This window comes from Clytia hemisphaerica, unplaced genomic scaffold, assembly GCF_902728285.1.
Source record: "Clytia hemisphaerica strain Z4C2 unplaced genomic scaffold, Clytia hemisphaerica genome assembly, whole genome shotgun sequence".
NCBI lineage: Eukaryota > Metazoa > Cnidaria > Hydrozoa > Leptothecata > Clytiidae > Clytia > Clytia hemisphaerica.
The window spans coordinates 4,326,874-4,343,303 of record NW_027104101.1 but is presented as its reverse complement, the minus strand read 5'-3'; the positions used below and the strand labels follow the sequence as shown (position 1 = coordinate 4,343,303).

The following is a 16,430-nucleotide window of genomic DNA, read 5'->3' as shown; positions in this document are numbered from 1 at the left end:
TAATGATGAAGAAATTCTTTTCGTTGTTAAGTCAAAAAATTGCTTAGCGACAGACTGTAACACTTGGCGTGTCTTCACCTTTTGAAAAATTTTATTGTTAAAATTTATACAACTATTTTACTTATTTGTTGTTACCCTCGAAGTTTTCCTTTATAAAACATTTATATAAGCTTCAACAGTATTGACATACAGTTGTGTCTCCATAACTCGAATATGCACCGTCGGGTACACAAATCTCTTCGAGTTATGGAGTAAATGGAAATTTTGAGTTATGGAGTAATGTTTCTAAGGCATTGTTAACTGAAGGGGCCATGAAACTTGTTCGAGTTATAGAGGTTCGAGTATAGACTCTACTGTATTATGAATTTTGCCAAAAGGAACGAGTTTATAGGTTCTGTTAGAAAATCTTGATTTAAAGGGGTGTTTTATCTGTAAAAAAAATCTGATCTACGGAAATTTCAGAATTCATTGGCATTGTACTACACTACGTTTTACCCGAGATACACGTTCTTTTTTTATAAGAACATCCACAATTTTTGAAGCCTTCGGATGTTCTTAACTTTTTCAGATTAAAGTCTAAAAATGTTCTTATCATGTTCTTATTTTCGCCATTTTGTGGGTATTTTTGTGCGTTTTTCTAAGAAATGGGGTGTTTTAGAGTCCCCAAAGCCTTAAAATGTTCTTAACATTTTGGCCATCGAAGCCTTATCTTCTTATATAGTTTATTCTTATAAAGAAAAACATGTACACTCTGGGGTAGTCGAGACTTTTGGATGATACAAAACTAAGAGATTTATTGTCAATGTCGATTTGCTGTATGAATGCTGTGAGCGTCGTTCTGAGGGATTACTGAATTTCTACACCCCTGTCTCACAGTTCTTGTGGAATTTTTTCCTATGCAGTTGGGATGAAAATTTCTTTCAAAATCCCAATGGGGATAGAAGTTCTATTGTTCTCAGGAGAAAAAAATTCAGCGAGGATGGTTTTCAGGTTTGCAGTTTTTTAAATTAAATTTTAAATGATTAAATTGGAATAAAAGCAACGTCAAATTTCTAGTAAGGCTGAAATTGTAGGGTATTTTTCCCACCGGGGACGAAATTTTGACCAAATTTTCCACTGATCCCACCGGTTCTGTGACACAGGGTGTATTTCTACACTGTTCTTTTTCTCAGCTACAAAATGTCTCATACTGTATGTACTTGTGGTTGTGTATTGATCGACATTTTCTTAATGTCTTTTCCTCACTTGAGTTATAAAGATCTAAGATTTTTAATTCACTTATAATTTATAGTTCCTAAAGTTTTTCAGTGTAACTGTACAGCATTTCTAAAATCTTTGACAATGTTTGATAATTTTTGCTCTTCATAATTAGAACTCAATTCTTACATAGCTTCAGCCCCCTTACTTTTTGGGGGGAGCTAAGAAATATTTTGGCCTTTAAAGAACCTGGGGGCTAAAATTATCAAAATATTTGGGGGGACCTAGATTGTTGGGGGGGGGGGCTAGATGATCTGACTGAGACCCTGGGGGCTGTTCAGCTAATTTTAAAAGATCTCTATCATATCTATACTATTAAATCAAATATAAAAAGCAAAAGATTTGTAAACATAAATATTAATACAAGTAAAATTTAGTTTTCATTTATCAGTACTGTACTTAGTCTGAATCGCAGACCTCTACAAAACCCCAGGTAGTATATAAGGTGCACGAATCCGTTAGTACTGTACTCGCATATATTTTTTATTGACTTCTCTGTACGGGGGCGGGAGAACAATGTTTTTGTTTTCTCCCCAAGTGTTAGGGAACCTAGCACAAGGCAATTTTTTGGGGGAGTAAATTGTTGGGGGGAGCTAAAAACCTGGCTGAAGCTATGTCTTACTATTTCTACTTTCGTGATGTTTTGACACGAAATCCTCATGCTTCCAACGGTTTCTATGGTGATCTTCTTTTTTCCTCTTTCAAAAGAAAGAAAACACGTGTTTGCTAAGTTTTGACAAAACTATTATTTTGGAAAGAACAAGATTCTTTGGACACGTGTTTTAATATGCAATTTCCATTTTATTCATTTTTTTATAAGAAGAAAGTTCAGATTCTATACTTGTAGGGGATGATCAACTTTTAACCCCTTGATACATGGTCCCCACTGCGGTACCTCTTCCTATTTAAAAAATTGCCAAAATTTTAACCCCACTGAAAAATTATAATCTAATAATAATCAGATCAGTAAATCCTCACTGTAAAATATTGTGCTCTTTTTTTCCTCTCCATCGAGTTTTAGTCCGTTATTTTTACCTCCACCGGCTGAAAAAATCTTTACAAGGACTGTGAGAATGGGGTGTCTAATAGCCTAACATTTTCAATCGAAATGAAAGCTAAATCTCCTTTAAAAAGCTTTACGATAAATAATACCTTAAGAACATAAGGCTTTGATGGCCGAAATATAAGAACAAGTTAAGAACATTTTAAGGCTTTGTAGACTTTTAAACACCCAATTTCTTAGGAAAAGGGACAAAAATACTCATAAAATGGCGAAAATAAGTACATGTTAAGAACATTTTTATGCTTGGAACTCTAAAAGTTATGAACATTCGAATGCTTCGAAAATTTTGGATGTTCTTATAAAAAGAAAATGTGTAAGAGCTTACACTAATGTCTAACAAAGAAAATACTAAAAGGTTTTTATAAGCACACAGATTTAAATAAAACCTAATCTTTTCAGGAATTCTTAATAACCATAAAAGTCATGCTGTAAATTCATCGAATATTTGTCTTAAAATCGGTCAAAACAGAAAAACATTTTTCTCATAAAACCTCATATAGCGATAATTTTGATCTATTATCAAAATTTTTGTCTATTAAATTAACTGAGATTTTTGTATCGAACACAAGATACTTTCACTTTAATAAAAAGCTGTCAAGGCTTTTCAAAGTAAAATTTTGAAGCATCGTAAATGTGCATTAGTCAACTTTCACACTAAAAATCAACACTCGCAAAATCAGCGACTTAAATATCGACGGTTAAATTCATCGAGTGGTTTTTTGAAGTATTTGTCACATAATATACTGCGGTGTCTTGGATACATAAAATTGAGATTGAGGAAAAAAGATAAGAAAATTTCAAAATAGAAACTTGAGAGTCAGAGTCAGAGAAAGTTGAACTTCAAATCCTCACCATGTTTACTGCTATATTTATGATTTTATTTTATCAATTCATTTTGATTTTAATAATTATTGATGAAGATGATCCGGAAATGTATTGGATAACAAACCATCACAATTCAATTTCAACGAATTTTCAATCTATATCTAGGAGGAATAACATCGAGTTTGAAAGTCATGGTTGGGCTGGTTAAAGACAAGAAGTCTATCTGGTGCCGTTTCTAATATCCAAACTTTTTCCACAACTCGTTTCGGACAACGTACGAATTTTCTATAACCTGCTTCGGACAAATCGCAAATTATCCAAAACCCGTTTCGGACAGCTCACGCATTTTCCAAAACCCGTTTCGGACAACTCACGAATTTTCCATAACCCGTTTCGGACAAATCACGAATTCTCCATAACCCGTTTTGGGCAGCTCACTCACTCATGAATTTTCTTATCTAGATCTGGTTTTTGAGTTTGTAAGCCATGCTTGGGCTGGCTAAACATAAGATGAAGTTCTGGTGTAGAGTGATATCATTACTAGGACTTTTATTTGGAATTGCTAACTTGCTTTGGTTTTGGTATTTGACGTATCGGATACAACAAATTCAAAATGGTAGCTATAGATTTGATATCTCCATGGAAACTGGCGTGGTAATACGTCAAAATGGAGTAGGTAAGGATTTGGCATTCTTATCGAAACGGGAAGAATTCGTTGGAAATCCATTGGCGAAAAACTCAGATAATGTTGCCAAGAACTTAATTAAACCTTCTCCCGAAAACAGGTTATTAGATGCTAGAAATAAAGACACTGTTGGAGAGTTTGTCCGAAAATCAGATGTCGACCCTTTGATAAAAGGGAACATTCGTTCAAAATCCATCAGTGACAAAGCTGGTCAAAACAAAGATGTTGGGAGAGACGTTCAAATAGAAGCACCAGAATTGAGGACGATAGTTATAGGGAATGTTGACAAATTGACTGTAACAAAACGGCCAACTTTGTTATCACCCAGAAGAACTGATTCTCAGACATCGCTGAAATCACCAGAGAAGTTTCAACGTGAATCTGATCATATTGGTAAAAGAAATGAGCAGTCAAAATCGCCAAATCCAAGTGAATCTTTGATAAGGAGAACTTTGGTTTCACCAGAAACAAGGAAATCAGAAATAGAGAAAAGTAAAACTGGCGTTACCACAATGTCACCGAATCAAGCAACAACTGGCTCCACCAGAATCAATGAATCCAAACAATTTCAAACTAACGATGCATCAAATTCACAAAACAATAAACAAACTACCATATCTGGACATCAGACTCTGAATAGAGTTGTCAATACTGAGATCAAGCCAAAGAAAAATGAAAACGACCAAAGCCTACCAACAAACTTGATATTGTTGAACCACAAAAGACAAGAACCTCACAATGACCCAACAATAAAAATAACATCTCCAAAATCTACAGTATTTGGCCATCTCCAATCAAAAGATTCATCTCAAAGTAACCCAACAATAACCATTCCTACACCAGAATCGACAACTGGTGGCAATCGTCAATCAAAAGTTTCACCTCAAAACGAACCATCAAAAAAATCTCCAACACCAGAATCACCAACTCAAAGCAATTTTAAACCATCTCAACAATGCATTCTACCAGATCTAGATCCATTTCATCCAGATATTAGAAAGTATATTAATGTTGAATGGAGAACTGCTAAAAAATGTGGCATCAAACAACATTGCCAGATCCTTCCTGGTGGACGGTTGAAATTGAAATTAAAGAATGTCCAACGTGCTGGATTTTATTACATCCAGCGAGTCGATGATTTCAACGTCAAATTATCTAAATGGCATCCACTGAAACCAAGCGATGAAGAACTGACTGATATCAAACATGGTATGTGATTTTGTGTTCTTTTTTAACTTTCTCGTGTATAAAACGGCAGCTGTGCCAGGCCTAGATATCTTTCGTTAATCCATGGAAAAATGCTTGGTACTATCTTGTCCCCTATTTGATTCCCAGCTTATCAGTCTATTTAACTGGGTCCCTGTAAAGCACTAATGTTAGAAATTTATTTGTATCGAGCTATTATACTTCTTGAAAGCTTTTACTATGTATTTTGGTGTCGCATTTTCATGAGACGAGCACAAAATTAGTCTGTTCTAAAAACAAATATATGAGACAAGTAGGTCATATCTTTTTTTTCGATAAAATTTTCATAAATATTTCAGTTTTTCGACCCGCTGGACTGGACATTTTTGTCACCCCGGAAGGTTCATCCTCCAGCATGAATGAATTTCTTAACAAATAAAACGAATCTTTGTCTTCTCTGGCAGGTGAAGAAAGATGTCTTCGTGTATTTCAAGGAAACTTTGCAGTTATTGTTCAGAAAGATGGGAGCTTAGCTACTTCAGATGATTGGAAACTAAGCTGCAAACGATCACGTCAGTTCACCTTCGGCAAAAATGGACAAATTTATCTAGCAAATTCAAAGAAATGCCTTCAGCTTATTGGCGGTAAGGTTTTAGTTCATGTATAGCTAACCACACAAATATAAACTTCACTAAACCCAAAAGAATACAAAATTCTCTGATCTGCCATACTAATTTTCCAGGGAAAATTTGACCTCCTCTACTTTCGAGTAGATAGCTATTAAAACATTACGGCTTGGAATCGCTCCGAGATGGTCTTTGTTGAAAACAAAGTGTTTCGGAACGTTTCGAAACATAAAAAACGGCCGAGTATTTTCCCTTTCGATAAAAAAATCGTTAAGCAAAAACATTTCGATCCATTTTGCTTTCTAACATCTTGTTTTTCACGTTTCGAATATTTGGTATCAACACATTGTATCGAAAACGGTACGACGTTTTGTAACGATACTGGAATGTAATGGCTAAACGTGGTTTAATCTGACCATAGTTGTATGTTATCTTTTTAGGATTGCCTAGTACTTACCAAACATCGATACAGCTCCACACAGTACTGATCGTTTCTGTTTCATGCATAACCTTTTACTCTCATTAGAAACACTGAAGTTTGCCAACACATCAAAATGCAATCAGAAAGATTCAACATTTCTCATCCAGCAGAACGGGAATATCGAACATATTTCTACCAGCAAATGTATTTTACAGACCGGAAAAACGTTCAAGTTAGACACGTGTGATTCTTACACTGCAAGATTTTTCGTACAGTCAATTGGAAACGAGACACAATCAATAGGTAATAGCTATTTTATTTTTTAACCTAAATGAGTTTTTCGTAGAATCAATCTCTTTATAATCGAGTTATCAGCATATGAGAGGGTTAACAAATTACCAAAATTATAGATAAATATATAGATAAATCTGCCTGCTTCCTTGAAATTTGGGCAGCCGCCCATCATGAATACACCCTAACAATCCTGATGAACACAAACGAATTGGGTTTGACCATAGTCCGTATAAAAACTCTGTTCTGGAAGCTTATTGTTTTAATTTTTTGCTAGCTTTTTCCTTTGTTAATATCAAAACATAAAAATCGATTTGCTCAATTTTTGATCACGTTACCAAGTATTCCTCTTGGGATTGGTTTAAGATTTAATCACATGATCAAAAAGCGAGTAAAATAAACTAATTTCTCAAACGCAAGTTCAAGTCAGAAACAATTAAATGGAAAGAAACAAAAGGCTTCCAGACCAGGATTTTTTATAGTGACTATGGTTTGACTTTATCAGATGAATGACATCAAAATTCTGTGTCTTTGATAATGATGATATCAATGGGACGACTTCAAGCATTTTCACGTCAAGTCTCTCTGGTTATCATTTATTCAGTCTTGTTCCCTGCGTATTATCGGCTTTTTTATGCTTACTGATAGCGCTACCGCCAGATAATACCGAGTTTATGTATTTGTGTTTTTCAGCGACAGAGACGGTAAGGTTTTAGTTTGACTAGATCCTGATCAACTGGGGACGACGGTAAATCAGTACTTTTACCGTCCTCGATTTTGCGGGTCAGAACTGTGGTTTATTCCAAATCACTTCAGTCAGTCACTTTACCGTCTCCAAAAGTGCAAATACCTGAACTCGCTAATACCTTGGCTTTGTCTGGTATTGGAACACGTATAATTATGCAATTCGAAAACAAAACGTCACATCTCATTTGTTCTTGGATTATGAAACAATAACATTGACATGACATCCTCGCACTGTTCAGATGAGATGAAGTTTTTATAAGATACTATTATAATTCATTATTTGAAGTAAGAATGACGCATTCTTTAGAAAAAGTAACAAAATTGTTTTATTACTTGTTAACGACCAACCAAATTAAATAAGAGCTTGTAAAAACTCCATCTCGTCCCGTACTGTCAGATATTTTATGACGTATCAGCCAACACCAGGGTATTCTCTTGCGTCCATTGGTAACGTAAATCAAGCCTGGAAAACATATTTACGAGGTCGACTCTAATATCAAAACATCTAAATCCTAATGCTTTAAAGAGTTGTTAGATGTACCTTATCGGGGAAAAATATGTCGGGGGAAAGTGACGAAAATTTTGAAGGGGTGACGAAATTTTTCCCCGGCGAAAAAAAAACCGACTAAATAAAACTCCGACATTTTTTTCCCCGATAAGGTATATCAGATAAAACAACATTTATGTTTTAATCTCTTCTTCGTTTTTAGATATCGATAAAGAGATCCAACTGGAAGAAGATTTCATACTTGTCGATATCATACACAACCATAAATCAAGTTACGAATTCCACATGTTTCCTGTCCGGAAAAAGACAAAACTGTCCGAAAATATTCGTTCTCGAAGGCGAGATGACCAGCTGAATGTTATTATGGTCATGTCTGATTCGATTTCGAACTCGGATGCTCAACGTTATTTGAAAAAGACGTATTCCATGTTAAAGAAAAATGCTGATTCAGTGATTTTAGAGGTAAATAATTGTCTACCGCCGGCTTCTATGACTTATTATTTTCTTACTAGGCGAGGCCAATTTAATTTGTTGTTTTACGGGCCAAGCTACCCAAAATAGAGGTTCGTTCGGTTGGCGTAAAAATAAAATTAAAAGTAGAATTTCACCTATAAAATCTCCTAAAAAGATACAATAAGCTTGAATTCATAGATAAAATGAAAAATTGAACATAAAATTCTCGAAACCTTGGAAAAACTACCAAGATTTTGAAAATCTAGCAGTCTGTTTTAAGTAATGTAAATAATTTTTTTTTCGATTTTTGAAATTTCAGAATCGGTCGGGCCCGTAAAACAACTAATCAAATTGATCTCGCCCTGTGCGAAAACTCTTGGTCCATTGGATAGTTATTGGGTAGTTTATACGTTTTAAAAGATTTTTTATCATGTGGCAGAATTTTGTTCACCTATTTTAATTATCGTAAACGAGAAAATGACCACGTGAAAAAAGGTAGTCTAAATTAGGTGTTTAATTTAGAAGGTTTTCTCAAATGGATTTAAAACGTACAGGTTTTTCTCTTCACAAACAAGAACGTCCAAAATTTCGGAAGCTCTTAACTTTTTGAGTTTCAAGCCTAAAAATGTTTCGAAAATGATCTTCGCTATTTGTGATTGTTGTTGTGCGATTTCCTAAGAAATTTAATGATATAGAATCCGCGAAGCCTTAAAGTTATTCCTAAATTGTTTTAAATATTTTGGCCATCAAAGTCTTGTTTTTTATATAGTTTGTTTTTATAGAAGAAAACGTGTATTCTCTAACCAGCTTATGTTATTGATTTTCAGGGACATACGATCAACGGAGACGGTACAACACCTCAACTCTGCACGCTATTGGTCGGTAAACAAGAACACGAATTACCTGAAGCACGGCGTGGTTTTCCAAACTCTCAAACGGTCGATCGCTGGAATTTCATATTCAACGATTTTCGTAAAAAAGGTATTTACAATCAACACCAACTCGAATGAGTTTTTATAACAATTTTACATAGAAAACTCAAAAAACTTTGGATATGGGTAAAAATGAAAGCAGAAATATGGACCATCACAATCAGTTTTGTTTTTCATTGCGGCTTCAAGCCTCTGTTGGCTTCGCCTGGTTTGGCCCGTGAAATAACTTTTCGACTCACCGCTTTAGCTACTATACAAAATATTGGCAAGCAATATTTGACATGATGTACAAAGTAAAAAACTAATACTCTTTTAAAAGTGAATTTTCTTTCTGTAAACAATCCCCTTATATTTTGAGAATATTGCGGACATCCTTCAATATATTGCCGGCACTCAGCAATTTCCCGGCAATATGTTATTGTAGTGTTGTAGCCCTATAATTAGTAGCTAAGTATTTTTTTCTCCCCATTACTCCATAGGATATACAACTCTATTCAGTGAAGACGAAGCATGGGTCAACGCCTTTCACTATCGCCTTCACGGTTTCAAGAACCCACCCACTGATAAATATTTACGCCCATGGTGGATAGCAGCTGACCGATATGTCAGAGAAAATTCGGGTGGATCTATATCATGCCCGTTTGAGCTCGGCTTCAAATATCTGAAGAACTTTTTACAGGAATACAAAAACGTACCCAGTTTCTCATACACTGTTTCGTCCGCGCTGACACATCAAGAGCCCGCGCGTATTGCGCTCGTGGATTCCGATATTACCGATTTGTTCACATTTCTAGAAAAATCGGGTTATCGGAATAACAGCTTGATTCTCATACATGGCGATCATGGTGACACGACATCGAAATTCCGAAGCACGGTGCAAGGGAAATTAGAAGAGCGTCTTCCATTTGTCTCGATCACTCTCCCGCCATGGTTTAAGAAACGAAATCCGGAAAAATTCCGAAACTTAAAACGGAATTCGAAGCTTTTGACCACTTATTATGATATTTATACCACCTTTAAAGAAATCCTTGGAATTGATACAAAGCATAAATACGGAACGAGTTTGTTTACAGATTTGACACCTTTAAATCGGACGTGTCAAAAAGCTGGGATTGATGAGCACTGGTGTCCTTGCCTCACTTATACAAACATTAATGTCTTAAACTCGATTGTTCAAACAATTGCTGGAGAGCTAGTGCAGAATATTAATACACGTTTTCAGAAATATAATGAAAGCCGAACTCAATGCGAGCAACTTCGGTTGAGTAAGGTTTTGAGGGCAAGCCGTCAATTACCAAATAAGAAAGTTCAACTTTTCGAGAAAACATTACGGACAGCAGAATGCGATAATTGTGAGATCAAATTAAATTCAAATTTTACGGCAACCGAAATTAAATATGAGATTGTGTTTGAAGTGTTACCTAGTAATGGTGTATTCGAAGGCTCAGTGGAGTATAATGTGAAGACATCTAAAGTTACGGTAAACGAAAATATCAGCCGTTTGAATATGTATGGAAAGCAACCAGAGTGCATTGCGAGAAAATATCCTTACTTAAGACCGTTCTGTTATTGCAGACATTAGCTTTTATGTTGTTTTAATTGGTGTGGAAAATTAAATAAAGATATTTTTGGTGCATAAAGAATGTTTTAAAGTGTTTTTCTCAAAATTCCTAAAATGATAAAGTAAGGTTTTTCTCCAGAGATGAAACAATATTATCCTTTCGAGCATCGTCCTATTTTTGTACTAGGAGAAGTATCCTCGGGCTTGGGGGGGGGGGAGGCTCGAGGTCTCCTTAAAATCTCTAGATTGATAAGTGCTACGACCTTGACATTTTGAACAGTGTTGGATATGAATGATTGAAGATGATTTGGAAAATATTGGTTCGCTTACCTGCCTAATTGTTGTTTTACAGACAGGGATGCAAATTTAGCTCAAATGAAATACATGGCCGATCGGCTCATTCCATTTGATCGAAATTTATCAAATAAGAGAGTAGTAATTGAAAAGAATTGGTCCTGGAACTCATTTTTCGACTTTCACCAGTGGTAGGTATTGACCATCTAAGGCAGTCTTGCAGTCTTGAGAAAAATCTTTTTTGTCTTTTGAAAAAGCAGGTAACTGATACGTCGTGGCTTTAATTTTATGTTTTAAATTTTATTTTTCACATATGATTGAGCGAGAAAATTAGCACTACCCGATAAAACTCCCGTCCAAAAAGGGATTTGACTTTCGAATTGAAGAAGCCCTTACAATAACTTTCTAATGAAAGTGTGACGTCGTTGCAAATTTTTGAATTGGAAAACGTGCAAATCTACAGCGACCATACAAAGGTGTCAGAAGGGGATTTCAGGAAACCATTGTGCTTCCAGATATTGAACATTGAATGAAAGATCTATCTGATATTTCGATGGCGGATTGGCGGCCGCCCGCGCTAAAGCTCTAAAGGAGCAAGCCAATTTCCCATCGGAGAGGAATGATAGTCGGCATCTGGTGTGGCGCATCCCAGTCCTGTTCAACTACCCTTTCGCCTAAACCTGAAGATATTTCGGTTGGACTCGCCAATCCCCACCGAAAAACGAAGGCTACGAGTTACCAGACCTCCCGCTGCAAAATCCTTGACGTGGTGTTGCATAATTCTGTAATCTAAACCTCCCAGATGTTGAAAATTTTTCCGACTTTTAAAGTTTTAGCGTGTCGTTGGTTTTTCATTTTGGTGCGATTGTTTTGCTTTTAGCCATTTAGCGTGCTCAAAAGCTCGTTTAATATTCGTCCCAAATCTGAATCAATGAAAAAGATCAAAGTGGTGGACCAACCTGAGCTGATTATCTTTGGAGTTTGGAGCTATGGCCTTTAGAGTGAATACGTGTCATGCGCGCGGAGTATCCTATCAGAATTGTTTATCTGACCCCAAATGGTGAAATTTCTATCCGACATGCTAAGGCTCTAAATGTCGGGAAAATTTTCAACATCTGGAAGGTTTACATTACGGAATTTTGCAAGACTGCGTCACAAAGATTTCGCAGGAGGTTTGGTAACCCAGCCCTCGTTTTGAGGATGCGGCACACATCATCAAAGACCGACTATTATCATTCCTCGCCGATGGGAACTTGGCCCGCTCCTTTAGAGCTTTAGTATGGGTGGCCGTAGCCTATATCTACGGTGGCACAGAAAGTTCAACAAGAGAATATCGATTTGTAAGAGAGTAATCTCGTTCCGTAAGAGAGGAATCTGGTTCCGTAAGAGAAGCATCTCGTTTGATAAAGAGGAATCTCGTTTGATAGAGAGGAATCTCGTTTGATAGAGAGGAATCTCGTTCCGTAAGAGAGGAATCTCGTTCCGTAAGAGAGGAATCTCGTTTGATAGAGAGGAATCTCGTTTGATAGAGAGGAATCTCGTTTGATAGAGAGGAATCTCGTTCCGTAAGAGAGGCATCTCGTTTGATAAAGAGGAATCTCGTTTGATAGAGTAACAAGAGAGGAATCTAGTTTGATAGAGAGGAATCTCGTTCCGTAAGAGAGGAATCTAGTTTGATAAAGAGGAATCTCGTTTGATAGAGAGGAATCTAGTATGGTAGAGAGGAATCCCGTTTGATAGAAAGGAATTTCTCAAACCCTGGCTGGGTACATGGCAGGCAAGGGCGGCCGCCAATCCGCCATCGGAATAATATCAGATAACAGAATCGTCCGTCCGTTGATGCATCTCGAAACTGTACCAAAAACAGCCAAAAACGCTCTATTTGTAGGTGATTTTTTCAAAACAATCGGGAACCAAAATGGCGCAGTTTTTGCGTTAGATTCATCATATCATGTGATTTTCTTCTCTTATTCATTCTTTAGCATAATCAGGTATTCGTTTCGTTTTTTTTATATCAAGTTCACAATGAGCTTTCATTATGCAATAGTTTTCATGCCAGACTTCGTTTTTACATGTCCTGCTTTTGTATCTACAACAATACAAAACTGATCTGATTTTTTATAGATATAGATACACACCCCGAATGGTCAATGGACGGTGGTGTTTATGTATGTATTGTATAAGGGATCTTCGACAAAAAACTTTCGAATTTTTTATCGGCATTGGGCCGATAAGGGGGTGAGGGGGGGTCCAACTACATACCGATAAAAATACAAGTATCGAGACGAAAATCCTTTCACTTTCAGCCAATTCCTTTCTGATTTCCCCCACAAACTCCACTGAAAGCATATGATTTCACTTGCTTTCACCTTTGCGCGCAAATTCGCAACTTTAAAAGTACAGTTTTGAAATAGCTTTGATAAAAAACTCATTTTTCATTGGCCAGTGCTGCCTTTTCCTTCGAAATGTTGCAAGACTTCATCCCGTCATTTTAACTTTCGTTTTGATTAACAATATCAATGCGGGTATGAACAAACTCAATGTTGGTGCACAAATAGACAAAAATTCAACGATGACGGGTGGGAAGGCGATGGCGGACAAGATTGGAGGAAATTGTGTTTTCAAAGATGTAAAAGTTGGATTTGAAAAATTTAGGCCGATAAGAGCAAGGGGGGGGGGTCCAGTCAGGACCTCATTTCACTTTATCGATATTACGCAAACGGCAGTGTGCGCTAAATAATCTTGGTTTCGCTTTCGATTTCAAGCAAAGGTCTTAGCAACAGGGCGCGTGTACATAGCAACGGGGCTGGGTAGAAAAATCTAAACATAGAATTCAAAAAAAATAGCGATCATCGTATAAAGCACTAAAAAATACCCCCTTTTCTATGTTTAGTTTGTTCTACCTTGGATTATAACTGAAAATATCTTCAAAAAAACCTTCGTCCGCTATCAGCCGCGCGGTAATCTTTGCCCGCTTCAATTCTTAGATAATGAATAAGAGAGGTGCGCTTAGCTAAGCCGTGCTCGCGGGCGATAAATTTATGTTTACTTATCTTGTATATTTTAGTGGTATTTATCCAATGAGAAGGATGTTGACAAAATATGCACGGCGCTGACAAAATATGCACGGCGCTGACAAAATATGCACGGCATTGATTATGACATCATTAAATATGTCAATGTCGATTCAACGCCTGTTAAAGAAAATAATTCGTAGTAGTTCTTTTTATCTTGAAATTTAGAAATACGAGCAAAAAAAGATCAAATTTAATATTTGTTTCCTATCTAGATTATATTAGCGTTAGATTTAGAATACGGTAAATTTTCACGAAAAATATTTCGCGATGGCGGTATGCCCAATCGCGCCCACGGGAAAGTTCCAATTTTTAATTATCGGGAAATCGGGGAAACCGGTTCACCACGTGGATAAAAAACGTACGGAATGAAACCTGATAGAAGGTTTTCAACCAGATTTATTCAGATAAAGCTATAAAAGAGGTTTATTACTTGTGGATTTTAAAACCTACATAACCAAAAACGAAAGTTGTTGTGAAGGAAAGAGTAAACGCAAGACAGAAGGTTTGGTTGTGTTGATCAGGTATGTTTTTATTCTATCCGAACTAATGTTAAAAAAGACCAAAGAGGTCCTGACTGGGGGGGTCTGAAGCTTATCGGCCCAATGCCGATATAAAATTCGAAAGTCTTTTGTCAAAGACCCCTAATATTTGATGATGGGGAATATTTGATGTCAGCGGAAAATTTGATGCGGGCGGGTGACGCGAATAGAACAATTTTTCGATGACCGCCTTAATAGAGGGGGGCACCCAGTGCACGAACGGCAAACTTATTTTTCTCTTTTCTGACTTACTTTTGGTTTTTACATAAATCCTTTTTGACCTTCTTGTAAACAAGCTTGAAGTCCTTCTTTCAGTTTGTTTTTACTTTATTTGAAGGCTTCTTCTTTGAATAATAAGTCGTTAAAGCGAGCGCTATTCAGACCCAGTCCGCGAACAAGGAACTAGTGCGCGAACAATCTTTTGAAAGAAAAAATTAGAGTTTCGCTCGCAGGTAATACTTTAACTCTCTTTCGAGATGATACAGGGGTATTTGAACTTTTCAAAACCACGCCGTTTTTCACCAAAATAGCGTCTTTTTTATAAAAGAACTTTAGCGTTTTACTAACCTGTTTATTTTTGTAAATATTTTCTTGTCGTCCATTTTTTTGTTTTCTTTTTCAAGTTTTGGTCGTCGAAAAGCGTGAAAATGTAGTGTCTTCTTTTTTAATTGAGATCGCCAGCGCTTTCGAATGTCAGAGGAAAGTCATTTTCAGAACTCTTCTTGCGCAAATTTTCTTATAAAAAACATTTTCTCTCGCGATCAGCCATATAATTTCGTGATTTTTTTACTTGGCCTCGTTCAAAATCGATTTGTTGTTGTTCTAGTGCTCCGTTTATTTTTAATTTTTGGAGAGATTGCAAGGAATAGTTTGAGGATTCTGCTGCACAAAGGAAGTATTATAGAAGTTTGTTTTTGGTTGTTTTTTCAAATTCAAAGACGCTCGTTCGTGCACTGGGGCCGTTCGTGCACTGGTGATATGACTCTACACCTTTCCCATAATTCGTATAAAAACTAATGCGCGCGCATTATTTTGATGCTCTCCAACGTTTGGGCTCTGGAGGTAAACAAACCCATTTTTGTCTGTGTTTCCTTAGGGAAAGTTGATTTTTTGAGCTTTTCTTAAGTTCTGTCAAACAAAATCCTCTCTCTATTTGTGATATTATACAATGGTATATGATATGATATGATATAATGGTGGAGCGCACATTTTCCCGGGCCATTTCTTAGAAGTTTGAATTACGGAAAAGGTGTATTGCGGGCTTGACTCCCAAGGCTAGAGGCTGTAAGTGTAGAGGGGGGGTGCTCATCTCATTGAGACCATTTTTACTTGATGCTTGATTTCCTAGTGTGACTAACTGTCATAGTCAATCAATTTCTGTCTGTTTATCGTAAGTTGTCCTAATGTTGACATCCCTCATCTAATTCCAATATCCTATTTTAGAGCTGGGAATATAGTAAGGTTGGAATCATTGGTTGCTAATTAGTGGTCAGAGAGGAAAAAATGTTCAAAAATTCCTACTTACTTTTTTTAATGCTATCTATAAGAAGGGTGTCAGAATTAGATGAAAGATGTCAGCATTAGACTATCTTACAGCAATTTTTATCATATTATTGTGTTTCTTAAAAAGAGTGTCCATGCACAGCCTGTCTAGATGTGCTTATTAAGATTACATAATTTTGAGTGTTAGCCAGCCTTACTTTTATTTTCAACTGTTGATTGTTTTTTTTATTAAGTAATGCTCACTCTCGTTTCTTAGATAATGTTTTTTAATGAGAGTATCTTGACTCATCAATATAATGTATATGCTTTGTCCAACAATATTTATCTATCCTTTTCTAATTGTTTTCTTCCTTATTCAATTGAAATCCTATATATTTTCTCCAAGCTTTGTTAACATATAAACAATTCTATTACAGAGAAGTTTTTATTTGCAGGTCATAATTATTGTGACTGATTTTTTAAG

General features: G+C 36.2%; 1 protein-coding gene across 1 annotated transcript; it reads left to right on the top strand.

The window, feature by feature from the left end:
- Positions 1 to 3,155: 3,155 nt before the first annotated feature.
- LOC136813160 (uncharacterized) lies at positions 3,156 to 10,636 on the top strand. Its single transcript, XM_067069693.1, has 6 exons — positions 3,156 to 5,039; positions 5,480 to 5,659; positions 6,168 to 6,365; positions 7,811 to 8,070; positions 8,889 to 9,042; positions 9,473 to 10,636. The coding sequence occupies exons 1-6, from the start codon at positions 3,632 to 3,634 to the stop codon at positions 10,573 to 10,575; spliced, it is 3,303 nt and encodes a 1,100-aa protein (XP_066925794.1). The 5' UTR covers positions 3,156 to 3,631; the 3' UTR covers positions 10,576 to 10,636.
- The last annotated feature ends 5,794 nt before the right edge of the window (positions 10,637 to 16,430 follow it).